The sequence below is a fragment of the Megalops cyprinoides genome, chromosome 3 (genome assembly GCF_013368585.1).
Source record: "Megalops cyprinoides isolate fMegCyp1 chromosome 3, fMegCyp1.pri, whole genome shotgun sequence".
Taxonomy (NCBI): domain Eukaryota; kingdom Metazoa; phylum Chordata; class Actinopteri; order Elopiformes; family Megalopidae; genus Megalops; species Megalops cyprinoides.
In genome coordinates, this window is record NC_050585.1 from 22,455,588 (window position 1) to 22,479,941 (window position 24,354).

The 24,354-nt window shown below is 47.6% G+C and overlaps 1 protein-coding gene across 1 annotated transcript; it reads left to right on the plus strand.

Annotated features, from left to right (window-relative positions):
* The first annotated feature begins 249 nt into the window (after positions 1-249).
* LOC118774242 (period circadian protein homolog 1-like) lies at positions 250-21,070 on the plus strand. Its single transcript, XM_036523434.1, has 20 exons — positions 250-391; positions 8,099-9,023; positions 9,446-9,699; positions 9,863-9,984; positions 10,176-10,377; positions 10,541-10,735; positions 10,842-10,920; positions 11,039-11,145; positions 11,347-11,500; positions 11,632-11,875; positions 12,510-12,618; positions 12,713-12,878; positions 13,168-13,286; positions 14,073-14,243; positions 15,510-15,812; positions 16,123-17,174; positions 17,408-17,594; positions 17,978-18,164; positions 18,709-18,859; positions 19,331-21,070. Exons 2-20 carry the CDS (start codon positions 8,641-8,643, stop codon positions 19,646-19,648), a joined length of 4,503 nt encoding a protein of 1,500 aa, XP_036379327.1. The 5' UTR covers positions 250-391; positions 8,099-8,640; the 3' UTR covers positions 19,649-21,070.
* The last annotated feature ends 3,284 nt before the right edge of the window (positions 21,071-24,354 follow it).

Genomic DNA, 24,354 nt, shown 5'->3' on the forward strand with positions numbered 1-24,354 from the left:
AGGTCTTAGTACCTACTGAAGCATGCATGCAACAACGTGACAGCCCAGACCCGTGCAGCGAGCACCGCCCTCTTCAGCCAGTGATGGAATTGCTAGGCGGACCGGGTGGGGCCGGGCGGGGTCAGAGCTGCAAAGCAACCAATGGTTGCACTATAAGGCAAAACCGACGCACACAGGCACGTGGAGCGCTGCGTGTAACAAGCAATGGAAAATACGTTGTGGACTGCAGAATCACATTGTAGGAAGACGGTGAAACCATAAGGACGCTCAAGACACTGTGGTTCTGTTTCTATGATAACACCTTCACTGCCTATGTGAACGTTGCACTTGAAACACTTGGAAACTACAGTACTTGGAGGAAAACCGATGAAAATTTATCTCAACAATAAAGGTAAGGGAGTGATGGTTCCTGTCTTAACGCTCAACACCGGTTATCAAGCTTACGAACATTGTTACATGTAACGTTAACCAGGTTTAAATCGAATGAATAAACATAGCACCTGTTATTTTAGTGGATCTTATAAAAATGTCACGGCGTTGGAATAAGACGAAGTGAAACATCCTGATGCTTTCCTTACAATGAATCGTTATGACATAATGGGTTCGCTCCATGTTCAAGCAAACTCATATGAGCTACTGGGGAATCGGCATGCTTGTGGATTCTGGTTTCTCAGGTTTATTCGTTTAGCTGGTCCTCCTGACATACGTATACAGCAGCTACGCGGTTCTGACAAATACCAGACGGTAAGACTGTTTGTAGCTTGTGACTTTACTTGGTTAGCTGCATGGTTATACACAACATTAGCAATTTTTGAGGGGGGTATGTGTCGTGTATGTGTGTGTTAACGATATGTGTATAATATGATATTTTATGTGTCAGTTTAAAAAGCTAAAGTACTGAATGCCACCTGCCAAATCCCCCGGTGTCGTTGTCCAGTTGATGACTCATTTTATTTAATTGCGATGGGTTACCATTAGCTTGCAAGAAATAAAAGATATTTTGGTAGTCGCAAACTGACAGGGCAGTTATTGGCTACAAATCAACACAAATGAAGAGACGCCCACAAAACTACACGTCCAAGACCACAACTTGTCCTTTGTCTGAAAAACCCAACGGCGCCGAGTTATTACGAAACTTGATGTGCACGGACTGTTTGGTGTGCGCGAGAGCTGAGAGAGGTGTTTATTAGCTCGCTGGGAGCGTATGACCGGACTAAGTCATTGTAATGAGTGCCTCTGCACGTGCGGAAACACATTGGCACAGGCGCACGGCGAATCAGAAGTTCAGATGCAGTTTGTCTGATCTTTATCATATTCTGTTGTACATCTGTAATTAGCACAATGTATCAAAATATACCTGTAGTAACCGATCAGTTATCCCCACAGTAGTTTATGTGACGGTCTTGCGCAGTCTGCTCAGCAAAGATGTAAGTCCTCGGGCATCATTCAGAATGTCCTGTTAATCGTGTATTATGTTGATCCATTTCATGATAAGTATGAAGCCTGCGTCATTCTGCCAATCTGACTGTGCAGAAAATGTCTCCTGGCCAAAGCTGTCTTTCAGGTTTTGACTCAGCCGTCTCACAGTAAAGAGTTATTCATACAGATTGCTGTCACCTTTTTAGTAACAAAGAAAGCTACTGGCATATTGGCGTTTACATATTAAAATGTGATTTAAAACTCCTTCAGACATACACCTTAGTTTCCTAAAGTAAATTCTTGAATGGAGCAGGTTGTTCCATTGTAATTTTGTTAACATTCCACAGAAACATGTGTCTCTAGCGTTAGTAGGCCATTGATCAAAGCAATGCCTTCCTTCAATTGTTTGAAGAACATTTGACTGCAGACAGAAGGTTTTCTCAAAATATACCCAGCTTTATTTAACATTCATAGTCTTTTAAAATAACAGCAGTCAGTGAAAGCAGACAGCACTCCTGACAAATGATGTAGCAGTTACAGAGCATATAGCCTGAGGAGAAGAACAGCAGTGCTATGGTAATAGAAAAATCATAACCTGGAGTGATTGTAGTAGAGGAAACAAAACATGATAAAACCATGTTTGATCTATTAAATGGATATGCTCCTGAATGTATGAAAAACCATAGAAAAAACCCTTGCATATTGAAGTGGAAGTTTTCCCCTTTGACCTGATGCATGCTGGGAGTTGTATTTTTTTGCATAGAAAGAGGCAGTCGCAGTGGAAACTTTCAACTGTAATGGAACTGAATTGGTTTGGAGGAAGGAACAGTGACCTCATCTGTAGCAAGTTTCGATACCTCTGTGTGTTTCAGACAAGGTTTTCTGGAGTCCATCAAGTTTATATAGCAGAGCTGTTAGTTGATCAAAAAATGGTTAATTAATTTTTTTTCTGTTAGGTAAAGGTTGTGATTAGTATGATAATTTTCTGAGCTGGGCTGTTTGAACATTCCAGAAAACAGACCCCCTTTGTTTAGAATACATTGTTGAGGTTTATAGTTGTAGAAAGCAGAAGGTTTATAGTTGTAAAATGCTCGTTAGTTGGTGTAACATTCCTTATTCTGCAATATTTGTGCATTTGTTTGTCATTCATCTGCTGTTTTTTTCTTTTGAGAGTCCTGGTTTAGAGGTTTGTGTTCATTTGGTAAATTAATTTCTGTTTAGCAGTTTGCACAGTTCTTTGAATTTTACTGATCAGGTGGTTGCTGAATCTTATTGTAAATACTGTAAATAAAACCATTGACCCAGACCCAGTGATCCTTATTCTGTGGTGTCTGTGAGAAGAGAAGACACATGTATTACTACATTGATGTAGCTAACTAGTTATGCAGATATACTATTGCAGTGTGATTGTGCATTTCAAACCTTTGTAGCTATCTCCTCAGTCATAATTTTCCAAAAGGTTGCTAATGAGTTATGACAAGTTTCCTAATTGAGAACAGCACACTATAATGTCAGATAGCTAGCTAGCCTTAGCTAGCTATCTAGCTTCTGGCTTCCATTATTGAATGTCAGTTCAAGTACCAGTGGATGGAGAGACAGGAGAAAATAGAAGACTTCAGATTGTCACTTGTCACTTCACTGAGGGGGTGGCTGAAATTGGCCTTCTGGGGGTTTGATAACAGTCCACCCACCTCTTGTGAGTCATAGGCCGACATTATACAAACAAGCTCTCTGGTTTAGAAATGTGTAGCTTAAACACAATCAGTTAGCATCAAAACATTAAGCTGTTGATTAATTGGTCCAACTAATTGTGACAGCTCTAATATATTTACAACGTGCAGACTGCTTAATGTCCAGTTGCCCTGACGTCTGTTTGAATCACTGCATGTGGATGGCAGCCCTGTCTGTGATTTTCTGTGTTTTTCTGTCTGATATGAAACTTTACCTGTAGAATGTGACTATATAATGAATAATTTTATTTTTACTTACCTCTGATCCTCTTGAAGGCCTTGAATTGTAGATGAAGAAACTTTCAATTTGTGACAAGCAACTTTCATCCTTTTCCTTAAAAAATTCAATCAAATGACTGATGTTTATGAGGGCAGAGGTGACTGGCCATCAGAAAGGACAGGCACATGCCAGAGAGATGGGAGTGAGGTTTCATGATCCTCTTAAGGGGCGGAGCTTTTGTTTGTCACATGGTTTGTGTAGACTAGTCTTTGCCCTTCATTGTGAGCCACTGATTCCGTGATGGCCCCTCCCATGGGGGGGGTTGACGGAATCAAGGTTGTCCTGGTGTGCACATCAGTTTTCCATCAGAATGTAATTAACACCTCAGACAGTGGTGAAAATTTGCCAGGCTGCATGTTTGACAAGGTCCTAATCATCACTTCAGTTATACAGCAGGAAGAAACCCAGTAACTGCCTCTGGTTGAAGTTAACAGGCAAGATGTTATTCAGAGTCAGAAAAAAAAGGTCCTCGGTTAAAAGCAGTGCATAACCACTGAGGACTTTCAGTCTATTTGCAAATCTTTGTTTAACCTTTTGTCAGCTGGGCTCTCCTTAGTTTAGAAAGTATATTTAATCATTTAAAATCATTTAGGATTTCATTTAATCCATCCAGTGCTTACACTCTTGTATAAGTGAATGTGTCTATGAAATCTACCTGCAAATGTTGATGTGACGAATCTTCTCGCTCCATAATTGTCTGTAGTAGCAGGTTATTTCCAAGAGGTGGTGCCGAAGCCGTTGTAGTTTTCAAGAGTCTAGTGGTCAAGGGAAAGTTAGCGTTAATATTTACGGACTGAGCAAGAGGGATGGGCTAGAGTAGTTAAATGTGCTGATTTTGTGACATTAGCGCAGCTGAACACGGTGAGTAAAGCTGGCGAGTGTGCTATACCCAGCACAAAATATGAGCAGAGCGTCAAGGCAACGGTGTCTCCTCTGGGAAAAGAACCCATGTACTGATAGCAACATGCTGTATCTTGCGGTTCAGTTAGGTAGAAAGTAACTTGATGAAAAGATCAGAATTAATATTATTGGTACTTTTGTACTCGCAGTATGAGTAAAATTCTTATACTTTTATTCGTATTATTTGGTTTATTTCGTTGTTATACTTGTTGTCACTTTATTTTTCGCCTTCGACTGTATTTATAAGGAAGTGATAGACGGGGACAGCTGTTGGAGAGATTTGTGTATTGCAATCTTTGTTATAGATTTATACGTTCAAAGAAACGTCCTTTTTTCAACGGTAAAAATACCGGCATGGACATCGTAATCTTATACAAAAAAAGAAATATTTTGTTTTCTTAATCTCATCGCCCTGTTGTAAGTAGGTTCTTGCCCCGGCCGCCTTCGGTAGTGTGATGTCATGTGTTTACTTAGCCGAAAAAGGACAATGGATTCTGTACAGTGAAGGCCGTCATTACATCTCGTCAGCTTTAGTACGTCTCAAAAGGCGAATGTAATCAGATTTAAGAAACAAGGAGGGCGTGTAAGTTTGGAGATGGGACAAACAGATTACATTCTGATGCGTTTGTGAGCTCAGAGTTCGGTCATAGATTTGTCACACTGCCTACCCCCGTGAATGCAACGCAAGCTTAACATTGTTCATGTAAAACTGTTAATTAAAAGACCCGGTTCCTGCCTTGTTAATCAGCGCTACAGGCAGTGAAGTTTCCTATTCGTCACTCGTGCTGCAGATTACAGGTCATAAAAATACTGACCGTAACCGTTATGGTTAGGTATGCGCCAATCCAAAATCTCTGAGCAGGGCTCGTTCCAGAAGACAGTCGCCTGGACCATGCAGGAGCAGCGACACGAGGAGGAAAAAAAAGAAAAAGCCTTCTGCGTCTCCTCATTGGTCAACAGATTGGACCAATCAGTGTCGTGACTGGGCTCGCAGAAAACATGTGGCGCTGCGGCTGAGGGGAGGTCGCTCGGAGAGCGGTCTGGCCTATCGGGTTCCGCGCTGGGGCCTCAAGGATTATGTAATGAATTTACGATTTGCGGGCGAATGGGGGGGGGGGGCCGCAGGCGCGTCTTTGAACTTGGATTGAAGCGGAGTGTGTGCCTCGCTGTAAGGCGCGGCGTTGCGCGTGTGCGCGTGTGTCACTCCTCCCGCTGAGGAGCCTGAACGGTGTCCAAATGGATGGAGCGTCAGTCTTCTCTTGCAGCTGTGCAACCCTTTTGCCAATAGCGGTAGGCATTTTATGATTAACGATTATAGTCTCTCTCAATGACAATGTGCGTATTGTTTGTATTCAGACTACAGACGTGATGGCTGAATATAAACATGTTTGATGTCTGACGCCGCCTCCTCTAGCAGTGTATAACATTAGTTCGCACATAGTTGTTACTCTTTTTATCGATAAAAATATTATCAAAGTTCTGAACATTAAAACTGTCATTCCAAGAGCTAAAGATTTTCTGTCTGTGTTAAAATACTGCATAACCTACATGTTGGTGGAGTCCGTTTAATGTCAACTGAAATTATTCTGCTGTAAGATCAAGGTCTGTTATTTTGATTATCCAGCCGTGGATGGACTGTGCCACTCAAATGTTTCAGATAAGAGCTTTAACCTGGTGCATAGCAGTAAACGTATAAGTCAAATTTCAATCCGATTGGTCATTTTAGTTCTTAATCATCAGAAGAGAATTTTGTTAGCACAGAGAAAACAGGAGTCAAGCCAAACACATATCTGGAGAACTGACCATACTCTTATCACCATGATGAATTTGAAGAGTCAACTGTATATATATATATATATATATACACTTTCTGATGAATTTGGCAGCACAATAGGAAAGGGAAACAGGAATGATAATGGTGAAGCAGATGTGTGTGTGTGTGTGTGTGTGTGTGCTTGTATGCGCGTGTGTGTTTGAATGTATATATATTTATGTATTTGGTGTTTGTGACTACCCGTCTGCATGTGTTTGCGTTTGTGTGCAAGGTGGTATGTACGCACGTGTGTGCGCGCATATATGTGTGTGACAGTCAGAGAGCAGTGAAGCCTTTGAATGGTGGGGCTTTTCTTTGGTCGATGCTCAGCGCTGTGGGCGTTATTTCTGTCCTGGCTGCCGCAGGTAAAGGTGACATAACCGCACTGGCTGAAGCTGAATCAGTGATGGCGGATGGAGGGACAGAAGCAGAGGGACAGTGGAAGACCTCAGACTGTCACCTGTCGCTTTACTAGAGTGGGAGGTGGGGGATTGGCCCAGCATGAGTCACACGTAGGCAACGGGGGATGTAACTGATGGGCCCCCCTGCTGGGAGGGGGACAGGGGGTGTGGGCAGCCCCCCAGTGTTGGCAGTGACTCACCAATTTGTGTATTTGCAGAAAATGTCTGGTTTGGGTCCTCATCGTGCCCTTTGACACAAAGCACAGCTCCCCAGCACACAGACGCACGCAGAGCAACAGAGCTCCGTCACCGCAGCCCAGCACAGACATACTCCACCGGAGTATGTGTCCAGAGCTGCAGCTGTTATCTGTGCCAACTGCACTTATTGTGTTCATGAATAAAAAACCAGACAAGCCACTTTCGTGCTAGGTCATCTCACCATAAATAAATGAATCGGGGATAAACATTGCTGACGTCTTAGATATTTCTTCTTATTAGTATTAACCACTTCAGTCTGCCTTTGGCATATTAAGGACTGATTGTTTCGAGGGAGGCAAACCGGGCCGATCTGTGACAGGCCAGACTGGTTTTCTGAGCAGCTGGTGTGGGTGGGAGTGAGAGCCCGTGGAAGTGTGGATCAGTGCATCCAGACACAGCTCTCTCTCTTCCTCTGTCTGTCTGTCTCTCTTTCTCTTTCTGTTTTTCCATTCCGTTTTATTTTACTGGACAAATCGTGTCCATGTCCATGATATAACGTTAATCACCTCAGAGCACCTTTCTTTGTTGGAACGTCTGTATTTGTTTGCGCCTGTATTTTTGGCAACAACAGGAATATCATTGCCTTTGACTAAGAGTGACCGTCTGTAGGGAGCTGCGATCCTTGTTATATTTGTCATCTCATTAGCTAACGAGAATAAGCTAGTGGCCAGTGGCACTGCCCGCATGAGGAGATGCCACTGTAGCTCCTTCCATAAATGTAACAAACGCTGTTGCATGGGGCATTGCTGTGTGTCTGTTAAAAGCAGCATAGGTTTGTGTCCCTCTGTGGTACTCATACTGGGGTACCAGCCCCTTCACCGTCCGCAGAACCAGCCAGCTCTTTCCACAGTCTGATTTTGAATTAGGTTGCTACAGTGGGTCCGAGAGGAGAGCGTGCTGCCACGGCAGAAACACGTGGTGATTTAGAATGACGTGTTTAGAACAGTTCCTGCCAGTCTCAGTCATTCACTAATGACAGCAAAATGTTCTCATCTGTCACTGGCCCTGCCATGTTTTTAGGACTGCTGTTGAAATTTGCTATTTTTATATTTGTATTTATTTTTTAAGGCATTGTACTGAACAAAGTGGACTCAAATTTTTTTCAAATTATATTTTTTCCCTGGAGATTGTGTTTCCCTTGAGCAAAGAGCCAAAGAAACAAGGCATCACAAACCCCAGACAGAGGGACACTATGAATCACAGACCGCTGTCTCCTTTATGTTTCAATTCACTTTTAACAAGCAATGCATAATCATAATCCTTATTGACAAAAATATGTTGTCTTCTTCCTCTCCAGGTGGATTCTGATCAAGAGATCAAGCTGCAAACCGAAAACAAGAAGAGAATTTTTTGCACATTTTCTCCTGTTTCCAGCTTCTGGATCAATCACACTTGAGCAGTTGCTCCATCTGGCTGGCTGTGGATGCCAAGACTGAGGACCGCAGCCAATAATAAAGCAGAGCCGGTGTGTTTCTGGCCTCTTGGAGGATTTTGAAAATTAACGATTTGTTTATCTTATATCTGCGCTGGACTCCCAGTCACATGGTGACAATCCCAGATGGTCAGATTCTGTGGAGTTCAACGCTTCACAGATTCTCCAGCATAAGAATTACTGCGCTTCAAAGACAACACCTTTAAAAGATTGAACTCAAAACCTTTTTTTGGCTGTTGGTAGTGTTGTAAGGAAAACCCAAATGCTTTCATTCTTTCTTTTATTTAACCCAGCCATGATTCACTCCAGCAATCACAACAGCCCCACCTAGGGGCAGGGAAGAGAAATCACCATCTCTAAAGAGATTTAAAAAAAATCAACTTTAAGAAAAATCGTCCCACTTTATTATGAGTGATGATAATTCAGACTCCGCTCCCAGCAATGACACAGGGGGCGGGGTGGGCAGGACTGAGGAAGAGGAGGAGGCAAGGCGAGGTGCCAGCTCTCCAGGCCTCAGTGGGGGGTCCTCCTCTGACACCAACTGCGAGAGAGGGACTGCCCCAGGGGGCGTGTCCAAGACCCGCGGCTCCACCAGGGCCCCTCAGGGCGCCAGCTTGGACGACATGGACGCCCACTCCAGTGGAAACGACTCTGGAGAGAGGGAGAGTGAGGGCCGCATGGGACGGGAAGCCTCCAGAGGGAGGCAGTCCACATGCAGCTCCCAGTTCTCCTCCAGCCACAACGGGAAGGACTCCGCCATGCTCCTGGAGACGACGGAGAGCAACAAGAGGTGAGAGAGGGAGGTGGGAGACAGTGTTTAACTAGATTAGTGTGTACGTTTATGCTTGGCTTTGGTAATACTGTACATCCGGGAATTGAGGGAGGCAGAATGGCGTGCTATTATTATATGAAGGAGAGTGAAGGAAGAGAGGGAGACAATAGGAAAAGGCAGAGGGAAGGAGGAGGAGAAGGGAAGAGCAGGGAGCAGGAAGGAGAAATTCAAAAGAGAGTAGTGAATGCATGGATTGTCAAAAACTGTGAGGGCAGACAGAGGGCAGTCAGCCAGAAAGGCAGACCAACTCCCGGACAGGTGAGATGTCACGTAAGCGCAGGTGACAGGGGGAAAGGGGTTCGGATAATGAAAAGTGATGCTGGGAGGAATGAGATAGGAATGACATATCTAACGCTGACCCCCCCCTCCCCCCCCCCCAGCTCCAACTCGCAAAGCCCGTCGCCCCCCAGCAGCTCGGTGGCGTACAGCCTGCTGAGCGCCAGCTCGGAGCAGGACCACCCCTCCACCAGCGGCTGCAGCAGCGAGCAGTCGGCGCGCCTGCAGACCCAGAAGGAGCTGCTACAGGCCCTGAAGGAGCTCAAGATCCGGGTCCCCACAGAGAGGAAGGGGAAGGGAGGCTCCAGCACCCTGGACGCGCTCAAGTACGCGCTCAAATGCGTCAAACAAGTGCGAGGTGAGTGGCACCGTGTGCGTGGGTGTGTGTAAGCAACCGTGTGTGGCCTGTGAGTAAGCGTGTGTGCGGTGTGTAAGTAACTGTGTGTGGCGTGTGAGTAAGCGTGTGTGTGGTGTGAATAAATGTGCATGTTTGTAAGTAACTCTGTGTCTGCATCTCACAGCCAATCAGGAGTACTATCACCAGTGGAGTGTGGAGGAGACTCACGGTTGCAGTCTGGATCTCTCCACCTTCACCATCGAGGAGCTGGACAACATCACCTCCGAATACACCCTCAAAAACACAGTGAGCATCCCTCTCTCACCTCCAAACACACCCTCAAAAACACAGCCCTCTCCCTCTGCATTTTGGTGAACAGGCTCTTTCATTTAGAAGGAGACAGAGAGGGCTCAAAAAACCATACTTTAATGGATTGCTGTTGGTACTTTGGAAGCAGAACGCTGTGTGTATTCATCAGTCCCTCTCCCTCCCTCCAGGACACCTTCTCCGTGGCTATCTCCTTCATCTCAGGGAGGGTGGTGTACATCTCACCACAGGCCTCCTGCTTGCTGCGCTGCAAGCCGGAGCGCCTCCAGGGGGCGCTGTTCTCTGAGCTGCTGGCCCCCCAGGACGTCAGCACCTTCTACAGCAACACAGCACCCTGCCGCCTGCCTCTGTGGTCCGCTTGCACCGGCGCGGGTAAGAGGCGTCCTTGTGCTTCTTAGGCATTTACACAGCCCAGCAGCTCACACACCTCACAGGCAACTGTCACATGTGTCTGGACCTGGTCCTGCTGCAGAGCTTGCTTTAGTTAGTGTGAAATGTGCGTCCAGTCATTAACACCCTCTGTCCCCCCCCCCAGCCGCCTCCCCGGTGGACTGCACTCAGGAGAAGCCCATGTTCTGCCGGATCGGCGGGGGGCGCGAGTACGAGGGGGGGGTTCGCTACTACCCCTTCCGCCTGACGCCCTACCAGCTGACGCTGCGCGACTCGGACGTGTCCGACCCCCAGCCCTGCTGCCTGCTCATCGCCGAGAGAGTGCACTCTGGATACGAGGGTACGCCCCAGCGCCCCCCAGCGCACCTCCCGCACTCACCCCCCGTGTGTTTCCCTGTGTGAAACGGACTCCTGTACTGACCTCCTCCTCCCTCTGCCTCTCTCAGCTCCTCGCATACCTGCAGACAAGAGGATCTTCACAACCAGCCACACCCCCAACTGCCTGTTCCAGGAGCTGGATGAGCGGTCAGTGACTATCCCTCACTGGGACATGCAAACATGTGTGTGTGTGTCTATGTGTGACACAGTGTGTGCAACGCAGTGTGTGCAACGCAGTGTGTGTGACGCAGTGTGTGCGTTTCAGGGCGGTGCCGCTGCTGGGTTACCTCCCTCAGGACCTGGTGGGGACACCTGTGCTGCTTTACCTGCATCCTGATGACAGGCCTATCATGGTGGCCATCCACAAGAAGAGTGAGTCCTATCGTCATCGCTCCCTCTTACACTTTCTGCATCTCTTTTACTGCAATTCAGATCACCTTTACTGACATGAACATTAATAGAACCTTGTAGTGTAACTTTTTACTGCCTGTTTGATAGATAGTGTTAAGGTCCCCCTCTCCCTTTGTCTTCCTGTCGTTTGATTGGTCAGTCTCCTTTTCTCCCACCCCTCAGTCCTGCAGTTTGCTGGCCAGCCCTTCGAGCACTCCCCCCTGCGTATGTGTGCCCGGAGTGGAGAGTACCTGACCATCGACACCAGCTGGTCCTCCTTCGTCAACCCCTGGAGCCGCAAAGTGGCCTTCATCGTGGGCCGGCACAAAGTCCGCACGTAAGCACCTGTCACCGAGTCTGTCCTGTGGGTCCTGTCGGTGTGTCTGCTTCTCTGTCCCGTGGTCTGTGTCTCTATATCTGCCTGTCTCCCCCGCGCCCCCCATTGACGCTGTATCCCCGCCCCCTCAGGAGCCCTCTGAACGAGGACGTGTTCACCCCTCCGCGGGGCGTGGAGGGGCGCGTGATGGTGCCGGAGATCCACCAGCTGAGCGAGCAGATCCACCGGCTCCTGGTGCAGCCGGTGCACTCGGGCAGCTCACAGGGCTACTGCAGCCTGGGCAGCAACGGGTCCCACGAACCGCACCCCAGTGCCGCCTCGTCCAGTGACAGCACGGGCGCCACCGCTGACGAGCCCGCCCCGCTGCACAAGCCTGTGAGTCACTGGGCCACGCCCACATCCGGGGCCACACAGCCATGCCTGAGGACACACCCACACTGTAACCAGTTGTAACCAGAGTAACTGTAACCAGAGTTTAGCCAGGGAGGTCTCATGTCAGGGTATACAGAGACCAATCAGACACTTGCTGTGGGGGAGAGACAGTAGGCGGTCTCCTGTGTGTTTAGCGTACGATAGAAACGGCCAGTTTTAGAGAGAAGGACCATTGTGTGAAGTTTTTAGCTGGTTATGAGCACATGCTTGCCTTCTTTTTACATGTTCATCTTTTCAAAGGAATTTGATACCTTTCATCTGATTGTTGTGGTGCGTTTGATCAATGCTGTAACAGTTCAGATGTTTTCCACATCTTGTTTCTACAGTGTATGTAAACTCAAGGGACTGAAGTGATTTTTCATTTTAGCTCGTATTGATAAAAACCCCAGGGCTTTGGGTCTTCTACAAGAGACATGAAGAAGTCATGTGCTAATTAGTTGTGCTAAAAAATGCTTGAATTCTCACGTACACACACACGTGTTGTAATTACAGAATGATGGCATGATACATGGTACAGTTACCATGGTGATGGGATGTGTTGGTCTGTAAGCTCTCTCTCTCTGTGTCCCCCTCACAGATGACCTTCCAGCAGATCTGTAAGGATGTCCACATGGTGAAAACCAATGGTCAGCAGGTCTTCATCGATTCCCGCAACAGACCCCCACCCCGAAAACAGTCCAGCACAGGTGAGCACATTCCCCCAGGCAAATACACATACACGCCCACACGTGCGTACACAGCCGTACATGTGCGCTCACACACTCACCCCTGTCCCCACAGCCGTGCAGAAGACAGTTCAGTGTTCGGAGGCGATGAATCTGGCTAGAGGGGGGCTGAAGGAGGATGCGGCGCCGCTGAAAGCTGTGACCCCCCCTCACCCAGTGAGGAAGGAAGCAGCCCCCGCCTACTCCTACCAGCAGATCAACTGCCTGGACAGCATCATACGGTGAGACCATCTCCCTTAACACGTGTCTCCTGGACTTACAGTACAAATACAGCTATGTACCTTTACAGGTGACAGAAGCAGAGCTGTGTGTTTACCAGGTAAATTCTCATCTGATTGCAATTAGTGTAATGCTAGAAAAATCATACAGGAGTTAACTATGAAACTAGTCCAGGAAAGCCCAGAGGAATCAATGAATCAGTATTTGGAGTGGAGTTACGTATGATAGACTATACAAGCTCAGCCAGCCCTGACCACAAACACTGATGTTGTCATATCCTGTTTCCTTCAGCTACCTGGAGAGCTGCAACGTTCCAAACACGGTGAAGAGGAAGTGTGGGTCGTCTTCGTGCACTACGTCGTCCACCTCTGATGACGACAAGCAAAAGGAAGTGCCCGGGACCCCCAAAGGTACAGGCTGCACCCACCGCTCATAATGTCCCCTTATACAGCACTGTCAGTTATACTGCCCCTGGGGCCATATTGCTGGTATTACAGTCCACTGTGATATGTGTATGGGGTTGGATGTTTTTGGGTTTGGGGTTATGTTTGGGGTTGAGTTTCAGTTATGCTTAGTGGTTGAGGTTAGGGTTGGATTTGAGGTTATTGTTAGGCTTGGGTTTGGGAGTATAGTTAGGGTTGGGTTTGGTGTTACGATTGTTAAGGTTGGATTATGATTAAAGTTAGGGTTAGTTCGATTTGGTCTAGACTGCCTTATTTGGACAGAGCTGCCTGCCTGTAGCCAATTCCTTTTTGTCACAACAACATGCATTGGACCAAACAAAGTGTGGAAAATGCCAATGAATTCACTGAGAAGAGAGAACCACTACAGCATCTCAGAAAAGTTGGATCAGTTGGATCAGTGCCAAATACTCCAGCACAGACCACTGTAACCATGATAATCCATTCACAGAAGCACTCCCCTCATATTCATGTCTATGCCACAGGAGGCGCTGTCGAGTTCAGTTAAGACATACTTACGTGTCCACTGGTGAGCCTTGTATAATGGATAAAACAGCTTGCAAAGAAACCAAATGCAGATGAATGCGAAAGAATGTGTTTGACTGAGAGCTTCAACTAACCGAAATGTCTGTCTGTGTGTATGGCTGTGGATTGGTGTGCTTGTGTGCGTTTGTGTATGTGCGTGTATGTCCACGTGTTTGAATGTGTGTGTGCGTGTGTGTCTGGTGGACACAGCAGTGACTCTGGGCGCTGAAGCAGAGCCGAAAGGCAGCCCCCAGGGCCCGGCACACCCCCTGACCCCCCTGGCTCTGCACTCGAAGGCAGAGAGCGTGGCGTCCGTCACCTCGCAGTGTAGCTTCAGCAGCACCATTGTCCACGTCGGGGACAAGAAGCCCCCGGAGTCAGGTATACACACTGCCCCTCTCTCCGAGCCTGTCTGTCATACCTGCTTTCCGCCGACCTACCGCTTCCATGCACACTAACCAGAGCCAAAATGGCGTCAACTGCTGGAATCTCACCGACACTGAAGTGCTGCTTACACAGAGCAGTAACTGTACTTATGGCCCCTAAACCTGTCCGAGGGCAAAGACACTGCACATGAGTGCGTTTGCTCTCCTTCCTCTGGGTGGAGCGACCAGGACAAACAACTGTGGCTAATGATGCAATATAGAGAAGGAGAGGTGAAATATTTCTCTTCTGTGGTGAGCAATCGATATGAGGAGACAGTGTTGCCCTGATAGGAGTAAACATTGTTAAAGACACTTTCTGACTATGGTATTCTACACAGGATAAACGCATATACTTCTGCTCAACTCGCCGGGGCTCAGGGCCAACCTGTCATATGTGGGGTCGGCCAGCATTACACCGGCTTGGGTCAATTTGCTGTGGACACACCTTCAGCTGGCCTCAGGTATATCTGACCTACAGCTAAGGTGGCTCAGTGGAAATACCTCAGGTATATCTGACCTACAGATGAGGTGGAGTGACAACGCCTCAGGTATATCTAACCTGCAACTAAGACGGATCAGTGGAAACACCTCAAGTTTATCTAACCTACACCTAAGGCGGATCAATGAAAAGACTTCAGGTATATCTGATGTATTGGTATGGCAGGTCAGTGGAAATGCAGTCTGTCTGTTTGCCTGGTGTCCTGTCTGTAGACCCAGTGCTCACAGGGAGAGTGAATCAATAGTGTTTACAGCCGCCTCCTCTCCAAGACCTGATGGACAACTCTCCAGTTTCACACTTGAGTCTGTCACAAAAGTCAGGAACTACTTTACCTCGTTCCCACGGTCTCTCTCTCTATCCCTGTCTCCCCCTCTTCTGCAATAATTTCTGTCATTTAAACTGAATTTAATTAAAATTGCTGAATTTTCAAAAAAAAAAATATATATTTTTTTTTTCTAAAATAAATCTTTATTATCTTAACATGCTTTTGGCACATGTTCCCAAAGCATTAACCACTAGCACTCAACAGTATGCTGCAATTATCCAAATCATAACCTGAGACGCTATAATGACAATAATCACAAAAATATTGATGATAGTGCATGACGTATAATCATAGCCAATATCGTTATAATTTGCACCACCACCACCACCACCACAAGCTAAAAATGCATTTCTTTCTGAAAAGTCTCAAATCCTCCTTCTCTCTTATTTCTCCACCAGACATCGTGATGGAGGAGACAACCCCAACGGCAACCCCTGCCCCTCTCACCCCGCCGCCCACCGTGGTGGCCCTGCCAGCGCCGGCCCCGCCCAGCCCTGCGGCCCCCGAGCGAGACGGGCGGAGGGCCGGCGTGGGGCGCGTGGGGCTGACGAAGGAGGTGCTGCTGGCCCACACCCAGCAGGAGGAGCAGGCCTTCCTGGGCCGCTTCCAGGACCTGAGCCAGCTGCGCGTGTTCGACCCCAGCTCCGCCCTGCACGCGCACGCCGCACAGCGCCGCCACACCGCCACGCCCTTCGCCAAAGGTACACGAAGAGGGGGGTGGAGACTGGGGGGGGGCGGCGGTGTGGTATAGTGGGTAGGAGCACGACTGGTAACCAAACGGTTGCTGGTTCGATTCCCCGCTGGGGCACTGATGTTGTACCCTTGGGCAAGGTACTTAACCCACAATTGCCTCAGTAAATATCCAGCTGTAAGTAAGTCACTCTGGATAAAGGTGTTTGCTAAATGACAAGAATGTAATGAAGGAGGGGCGCTGATGGAGGAAAAATGTACTGTGGTGGCCTGTTTTCTGACTGTTAGCTAACACTTCTGCCCCCTCCCCCCTCTCTTCAGGAGTGCGCAGTTCCCGGGATTATCCTGCAGCAGGCAGCAGTGGGCGCAGACGGGGCAGGGGTGGGAAGAGACTGAAGCACCAAGAGGGTTCGATCCAGGGTCTTCCTATGAGGCGGGGGGGCACTCTCTCTGGCTCTGCTGTTGGCCTAGAGGCCAGTGCAGAGAGGCGCGCGGCCCCCCCTTTCCCTGCCGCCCACCACCTTCCCCTGGGCCCCCAGACGTCCTCCTCCTCCTGGCCCCCCTCTGTAGGGTCACAGGCCAGCCTCCCCTCCGTGCCGTACCACCCGGGGGTCCTGCCCCTCTACCCCCTCTATCCCCCTCTAGCCCCACACCTGGCACACACTGGTCCTGACACGGGCTTCTCTCCCAACCAGCAGTCCCCCCCTCGATACCCCCTTCAGACACCGCAGCTCCCCCCTCCGCTGGTGCCCCCGATGATGGCTTTCGTTCTTCCCAATTATATGTTTCCCCAACCCCACCCCGCCATGACTCAACTTAACCCGGCCATGACTCAACTTAACCCGGCCATGACTCAGCTCAACCCCGCCATGACTCAGCTAAACCCCGCCATGACTCAGCTAAACCCCGCCATGACTCAGCTAAACCCCGTCATGACTCAGCTAAACCCTGCCATGACTCAGCTGAATCCTGCTATTTCACAGCAGTTTTATAATCCAAACCCTGCGTTTCCCTTCCTCAGTCCTGCACCCGTACCCACTAACCCCCTATTGCCCTCCACCGCCACCCCGACACAACGGCCCCCATCACGCTCCAGCACCCCCCACTCCGGTAGCCCTCCTCCCCCTGAAAGAGAGGGTGTGGACTCGCCCCTCTTCCAGTCCCGATGCTCCTCTCCCCTCAACTTACTTCAGCTGGAAGAGTCGCCTAGCAACCGACTTGAGGTCCCGTCAGCTCTGACCGCTCCCCAGCAGACCCCTCCCCCAGTTGGGGAAGTGTCACCAGACTGGACAGGGAAGCAGGGAGGCGGGGCTGGAGGGCAGCCCTCAGCCACCCGAAACAGCACAGCTGCAGACTCAAAAGAGAATGAGAACGTGAGTGAATTTCATTAATGCCAGAGGCACAGGATACACTGTTACGAATTTTCAGTTATTCTCATGAGGATGATTAAAAAAATACTAAATGAGAGAATGATGATATTAATTCTTATTACTTTGATATTTTAGTCTTTTCCATTAAACTTTATGACTCCAGTCAAATTAGTGTGTCAGTCCAATTCACATACCTCTGCCTCTTCCTTTCTCTCCTCCCTCTTTGCACCCTCCAGGCCGAAGCAAATGAGTCATCCAATCAGGATGCCATGTCCACCTCCAGTGACCTCCTGGACCTGCTGCTCCAAGAGGACTCCCAATCAGGCACAGGCTCGGCCGCCTCAGGCTCGGGGTCCTCAGGCTCCAGGTCGGGGTCCTCAGGCACCGGTTCGAATGGATGCAGCACATCAGGAAGTGGCACCAGTGAGTATCAGATCGCCCTCCACATTGCCTGTTCCAAAATGTGACCGTTTCTCGCAGCAGGTTGTCTCACAACGAGACAGGCAAACAGGGTGAAGATGCTAGATGAATTTTTTTTGGTCTGGACTGGTTTACTCAGGTCTTAATCAAAGTTATGACATTATTTGGAGTGAAACTTTCAAAAAAATCTTTAGGTTGAAAGTAGGACTATTCTGAGAATAGGCAATTGGACAATTCTATCAATAGTGGGTAGTTTCCTCATAATTTGAGTCTTTCTGAGAGTAATTCAAAACACCTTCAAAACTGAATGCTCCTTTAAACGGGAAACAAATCCTCAGCTTTGTCCAGTCTCTCACACACATCTTCTCTTTGATCTTGGACCTCAGGAAGCAGCAGCAATACCAGCAAGTACTTTGGCAGTATCGACTCCTCTGAGAATGACCACACCCGGAAGCAGCCCGCAGGGGGAGCTGGTGAGGAGCAGTTCATGAAGTATGTCCTGCAGGACCCCATCTGGCTGCTCATGGCCAACACCGACGAGAAGGTGATGATGACCTACCAGCTGCCTGTCAGGTGAGCACCTATTGCCATGACCACCAACGGCCCCACCTGAGCTCTCCTCTTCTATTACTGTTCATTTGCTAAATCATCATACTTTTCCAGGACAAAACCCATTCATACAGTTGGCTGTTTCCCATATAAGAATAACAGTGAAGAATCAATTAACTTGCAAATGCAGTTAAGGTTAAGCACCTTTCCTAAACAATGTCTGTTCACTGATAATACCAGGAATGAAACGGGTACTGGTCAGAGATCAGGGTAAGAGTGTAGGGAAGTGTTTGGTGCCTTGATGTAAAAGTGCAGGGCAAAACTTAATTGGCCCAAATACTAGATAGGACACTGCTGGTGTGCCCTGACAGCTGAGTAGCTGACTTTACAGATGAGTAACTGACTTCACACTTAAGTAGTGCATGATGTGCTTAGCCCCAGCTGTTAAAACCAGGCTGTGGAATGAGAGAGAACTGAAATGAAATGAACCAGGAACTGAAATGTCAGGATGATACGCTGGGGCTGGTGATAGTGATGAGCTGAAAGTGTGTGTGTGTGTGTGTGACAGGGACCAGGAGGAGGTGCTGCGGGGGGATCGGGCGGCTCTGCGGGCCATGCAGAAGCACCAGCCGCGCTTCACTGAGCCACAGAAGAGGGAGCTGAGCAAAGTGCATCCCTGGATCCGCACCGGCCGCCTGCCCCAGGCCATCGACATCACGGTGAGCATCAGAACCGAGGCCCAGCCTGGACACAGCTCGGCGTACTACTCATGACACATTTCACATCACTGTTGCCTGGTTACTTGGGTATACACCGACTTGTGAAAATGAGAAGAATCTGCCATATTTAAATCAGCTCTCCTTTTGGCTGTTAATGCTTCTGTCATGCTACACATCACTGTGAGCTGTCCTGCACAAGGGCACCTCCCACAGAGGTGACCACAGAATGGACAGTAGCCACAATAGCAAAGATGCCTGTAATATTACACACAGGCCCAGCAGCCATTAGTATAGCAGGTTTACACAGCAAAAATATGCTGAATACAAAAATGCATCACTTCAGCTGAATGAAAATATTAAGAAACAAAAATAAGGGTGTTTAATATTAAAGGCAGAGGTTCTTCACCACTGATTGTGAGGAACAGGAAGTGTGCCCTTGCTGACCTCCCCCTCTTCCTGTGTGCGTCCCAGGCCTGCGTGGAGTGTGGCTCACCCCCCTCGGTGCCGGAGACTGCCCCGTTTGACGTGGAGCTCCACGACATGGAGCTGAGCGCTGTGCTCCAGCCGCCCGAGGAGGGTGTGCAGCAGAAGACACCCGACAGCTCCACCGCTCTGGCTCCACCCGAAACTGCCATGGAGGAGGAGGAGAAAGAGGAGGAAGATCAGAGGGAAGGAGCTGCTGCTGGAACCACCCACTCAAATGACCAGGAAATGACAACGGAGGAGCAGGAAGTGACCTCACAGACAGTAGAGGAGAAAGGCACTGGCCTGTCTGTAATGGCTCACTGAAGTGGAGTTACGGTTTTGTGTTTCAACCACATCTGACTCATATACACATGCGCACACACACACACACACAACCCCGCACACAGTGGGCACAGGTGGGAAGGCGTATGTGAGGGGGGGAAGGGCTTATTTAAAATGGTCTCAAGTGAAGCCCACAACCCCCCAGGACAGCAATCAGAGGGAAGCCAGTCAGTGTGACAGGTTATCTGTGAATGACACACTCAGTGTGACAGGTTATCTGTGAATGATATAGTCTGTGTTCCAGTGTGACATGCTGTGTTATGACGCAGATATACAGTGTCAAGGACTCTGCAGTGCTTCAAAATGCGTTCCTCTTCTTTTAACATAAAATCAGAGAGGAGAAACGGCAACCAAGACAAAAAACTGCAGTTCTTTTGAAACTGGGTGGATAGATATTGAGGGGAAGAAAGGTGTATTTTTTAAGAAGCGGTTGAAAACGTTTTCTTAGATGTTAGTATATTCTGATGGCACAAACCCAGAAGTTTGTAATTGCTACCTTCCCCTTACATGTTGTATTTAATGCAAAGATAATGTGTTTGTAATGAATGATCCTATCTACAGAAGGACAAAGAATGTAATTTTGCATACACACACACACACACCCCCCACCCTAAGGCCTTCCCCCATCCCATTGCAGGAAGAACCCTGCATTTCAGGGCTGCATCATTTACCTGGAATGGGGGTGTATGCTACACTACAAATGACATATTCAACAGTTCATGCAGAAAACTTTGTTACAGATATTTTTCAGTTATTGAGATGGGATCACGTATGTTGTGTGCTGAAAAACTTTGTAAAGTAGTTTGTTAAAAAAATGTATAATTTGTAAATGTCACTTGGATCAGTCCAAACTTCAGACCAAATTTTGTGTTTTTGTTTGTTTTTTGATACAGTACATTTATTTTTTGTACATTGTTTTTCATAGGCTGTCTGCTCAGTATTTGTATGTGTTGTGATGTGTTTAATATTTGGCCACAGATCGTGACAAAAAAAAAAAATTAGCAGACAAAACAAACTCCCGACTTTCACAGGAGTGGAAACAGGCGTTCCCATGGTAACGACATTTTTGGAGCCAGATTGTTGCTGATTGGTCCGGGTTGATGAAGAGATTGGACCCTTGAAAGACTGAGGGGGTGGGGTGATTTGTTGGCTGAGCTGTGCAAGGACACTATGGAAAGTGGGCCTAGGGATTTGCCTATTGGCCAATAAGATGAAAAGCAGGACAGAGGCCTCCTGTTGCTCGTGGCTGGCTAGAGGTGGGCGCTACCATGGAAACCCAAAGCCTCATCTTGGAGGTGGGCACCTGTGGCTTTATTTCCATGGCACCCGGACAGTGCTGGAGGAGGAGACTCTGGCTGTGATGTCCCCCTCTGTTGGCAGATGGATCCCCTTGCAGCAGCAGGCTCCGTGACACATCTCTCCAGTTTTGTGACTTCTTTCTTAAGTGATATTAAAATGATGAAATGCACTTACATGAATGTTTGTTTATTTGCATGAATTCAACATATTGTAAATGTCATGGTTTTTGAATGCTTGCTACAGGGTAATATGAACAGGAGATACCCATGCAAGTATGGTTTCCTTTAAGTTCACATCGACATGACAAAGTAAATGGTTCAGTGCTGCAGATCAGAGAGGGGGAACCTTCGCATCACATTGTGCCAATAGGAAAATGGGGCGGCCACACCGATGTGCCTGATGGTTGGAATTCACAAGGTAGTAAGTAGTCGGTGTTAAGCTCAGACATTCCCACTGGTCACACAGATCGTACAGAAGGTATTACCAAAACAGATTATGTAGCTCCATACCCCTTTTCCACTACAGACGTACAATGAGGCTGAGGAGGAGCCATTCGGGAACAAGGAAATATGACCAAAATATTTCATCCCTCTGTTCAGGGCACCATGTCCACAGTGCAGGTCAGGCGAAAGCAGAATCTGACATACCCCCGAATCCTGTGAGGAAATCTTCAGTGTAGTTTCAGAACATACCACAAGGGGGTGTCTGATCTTGAGCTACAGGCCCTTTTAGCATTATGGCTGAAGGAAGAATCCCAGACGGTCCTGCTGTACTCTCAGGTGCCAGGTGCATTTTTTCAGAGTTTTTGTGAATTGTCTGATTGCATGTTTAAGGGCCTTACCTGCGCATTTGATCATTACGTCACATTGCAAATGACCATTTTTAAGTTGAGAAAGTTGCCCATTTCATTGTCAATTCCATTTTTGTTGCAGCTTTTCTCAATTAAATGTTGAGAAAAACCCAATATTTTCTGAAATCTTCAGGAACCTCTCATGCTGGAATCTGATACGGAACTCATAACTTGTCCTTTCAAATCCAAATTTCTTTATAATCTTAGTCTTTTCTTATTGGCATGGCAGTAAATGCATCTACAAATCACCGTCAAAACCAAGTGAAAATGAACCTGCCTTTTTAGGAGGCCAGACCATTAGGACTATAGTAACATATCTCAACCAGCTTTCAGTATATCCCACCCCACCCCCACCCCCCACAGCCATTTAAAATGGGGGATTAAGAAAGAAGGAAAATCCTGTGTACCTTAAAATTTCCAGGTGAAAAACCTGAAAGGTTGAAGCTTTGATACAAACATTTCCCCTAAACCTCTGTATTTCACATTTATATACACACACTTCTGCTAAACCACTGCATTTCACATTTACAAACAGCTTCCACACAGTTTGGGGTGTGCCCCCCCCCCATACTTGGGGGGAGGGGGTGAGGCATGTGTAATCCATACTTGACGGTTTTGTGTTGCAGCTTGACCCTATGGCTCAGGCGACAGGGGACCAGGGGAAGGGTTATATAAAGGATTATATACGGCTCATAAAAGGAGGAGCCGCTGAAACCCAAATGACTGGATGCTCAGACAGATCCCATCATGCTAAAGACAAGCTTTCCCTTCCTGAGCGATCTGCCCAAGGTTTCTGTGGAGACGCACCATTCCGCACAGTGCGTAGTGGACCAGCTCTGTGCCAGTGATGCAGACAGTCGAATTTTTCTGGCGCGTGTCCGAGCTTGACCAATGTGTATTTGGTGTGACCTGCAGCATTCTATGCATTTTCTGATCTGTCAACAGCGCTGTAGCTTTGGAGTGGGACACAGAAGAAAAGGATACTGCTCAAAGGTTTAAACTGAGGGGGACTCAAAACCACAACCCCCTGGAACTCCAGGGCTCGACCCTCTCACCAGCTGACTGAGCGTGTGCAGATGAATAAGCAAGACATTCAAGTGCTCTGAACATTAAAATGCACACTGCCGCTAGTAGAGCTGTTACTTAGAGTCTTTCAGCTCATACTGTCATTATTGCCATCTCTCTTTCTGTCTTTCCCCCTCTCTCCTCTCAACACTTCCTGCAGTCTGGATAAAGTTGAGATAAAGGGCAAAAAGACAGCGAGTGCAGGAATGTGATGGTTTTGGATTGGGGGGGGGGATTGTCCTTGTGACTGAAAAACAAGGCTGAAGTGGTCCCAGTTTCCCCCCAAGTTTCATGTCAGGGCTTTTTCCAGAACAATCTGTCAAGACGCGCATTCCTGGAGGCAGAATCAGCGAAGGGGGGGATGGGGACTTCAGACAGCCAGCGCAGAGAAAGATATTAAACAGGATGAAGTATTTATGGTGGAAATTTAGCAAACCTGATCCTTAGTTAAACAACCCTCCCTGCCCCCTGCCACCCCCTGCCGCCCCCCCCCCCCCCCCCCCCCCCCCACCCACAGTGCAAGAAAGAATTTAGGACATTTTTTGAACAAAAGTGTTGGATAGAAAAACGCTGACTGGGTGAGGGAGGGAAAGAAGATTTTAATGAAAAGGAGAGAGAGTGCATGAATGACCAAAAAGAGAAGCCACAGTTGCTGGTGTTGCCGCAACCCCCCCCCACGAGTCTCACTGTGGTTTTCATTTAGGAACATTCCCTGCCCCACACACATGCACATGTACATGCACATGCACTCACACACACACACATATTCATTCATTCATATGTATTCACAAATATACATTACATTCTTGGCATTTAGCAGATGCTCTTGTCCAGAACGACTTGGATCAGTTACAGTCTTTTTTCTTCAATGTTACCCATTTATACAGCTGGATATCTACTGAGCCAATTGTGGGTTAAGTACCTTGCCCAAGGGTACAGCAGCAGTGCCCCAGCCGTAATCAAACAGGCAACCTTTCGTTTACAAGTCCTGCTCCTTAACTACTATGCTCTGCCACCCTTTATGAACTCATACGCACATGCATACACTCACATACACACCCTCTCTCACACACACACACACACACACACAGTATATGTGCTCAGAGCCATTTCGTTCTCTGGCACATTAGTGACCCCATCTGACTCCTTGCTTCCTGAAGGCTCAGACTCCCCCCTCCCAAATTAGTGGGTTAACTTGTACACTTCTGCAGAAGAAATGGCATGATAAAAATCATAAAAACAAGAAAGCAGGTGGAGAAAAGTCATATAAAAATAAACTGACCAGGAAAGTGAGAAGAACAGCAATCATCTAGACACAAATGATAATGATGATGATGATGAAGATGATGATGTTGAGCAAATGGGTTGTTCGTGGGGTAGCTCACTGAAACATCTAAGCTCTTGAAGTTTATTCCAACTTTTATTTTAGTGTAACAGTAAGATTAAAACTTAGATACTACTTCAAAAATATTTG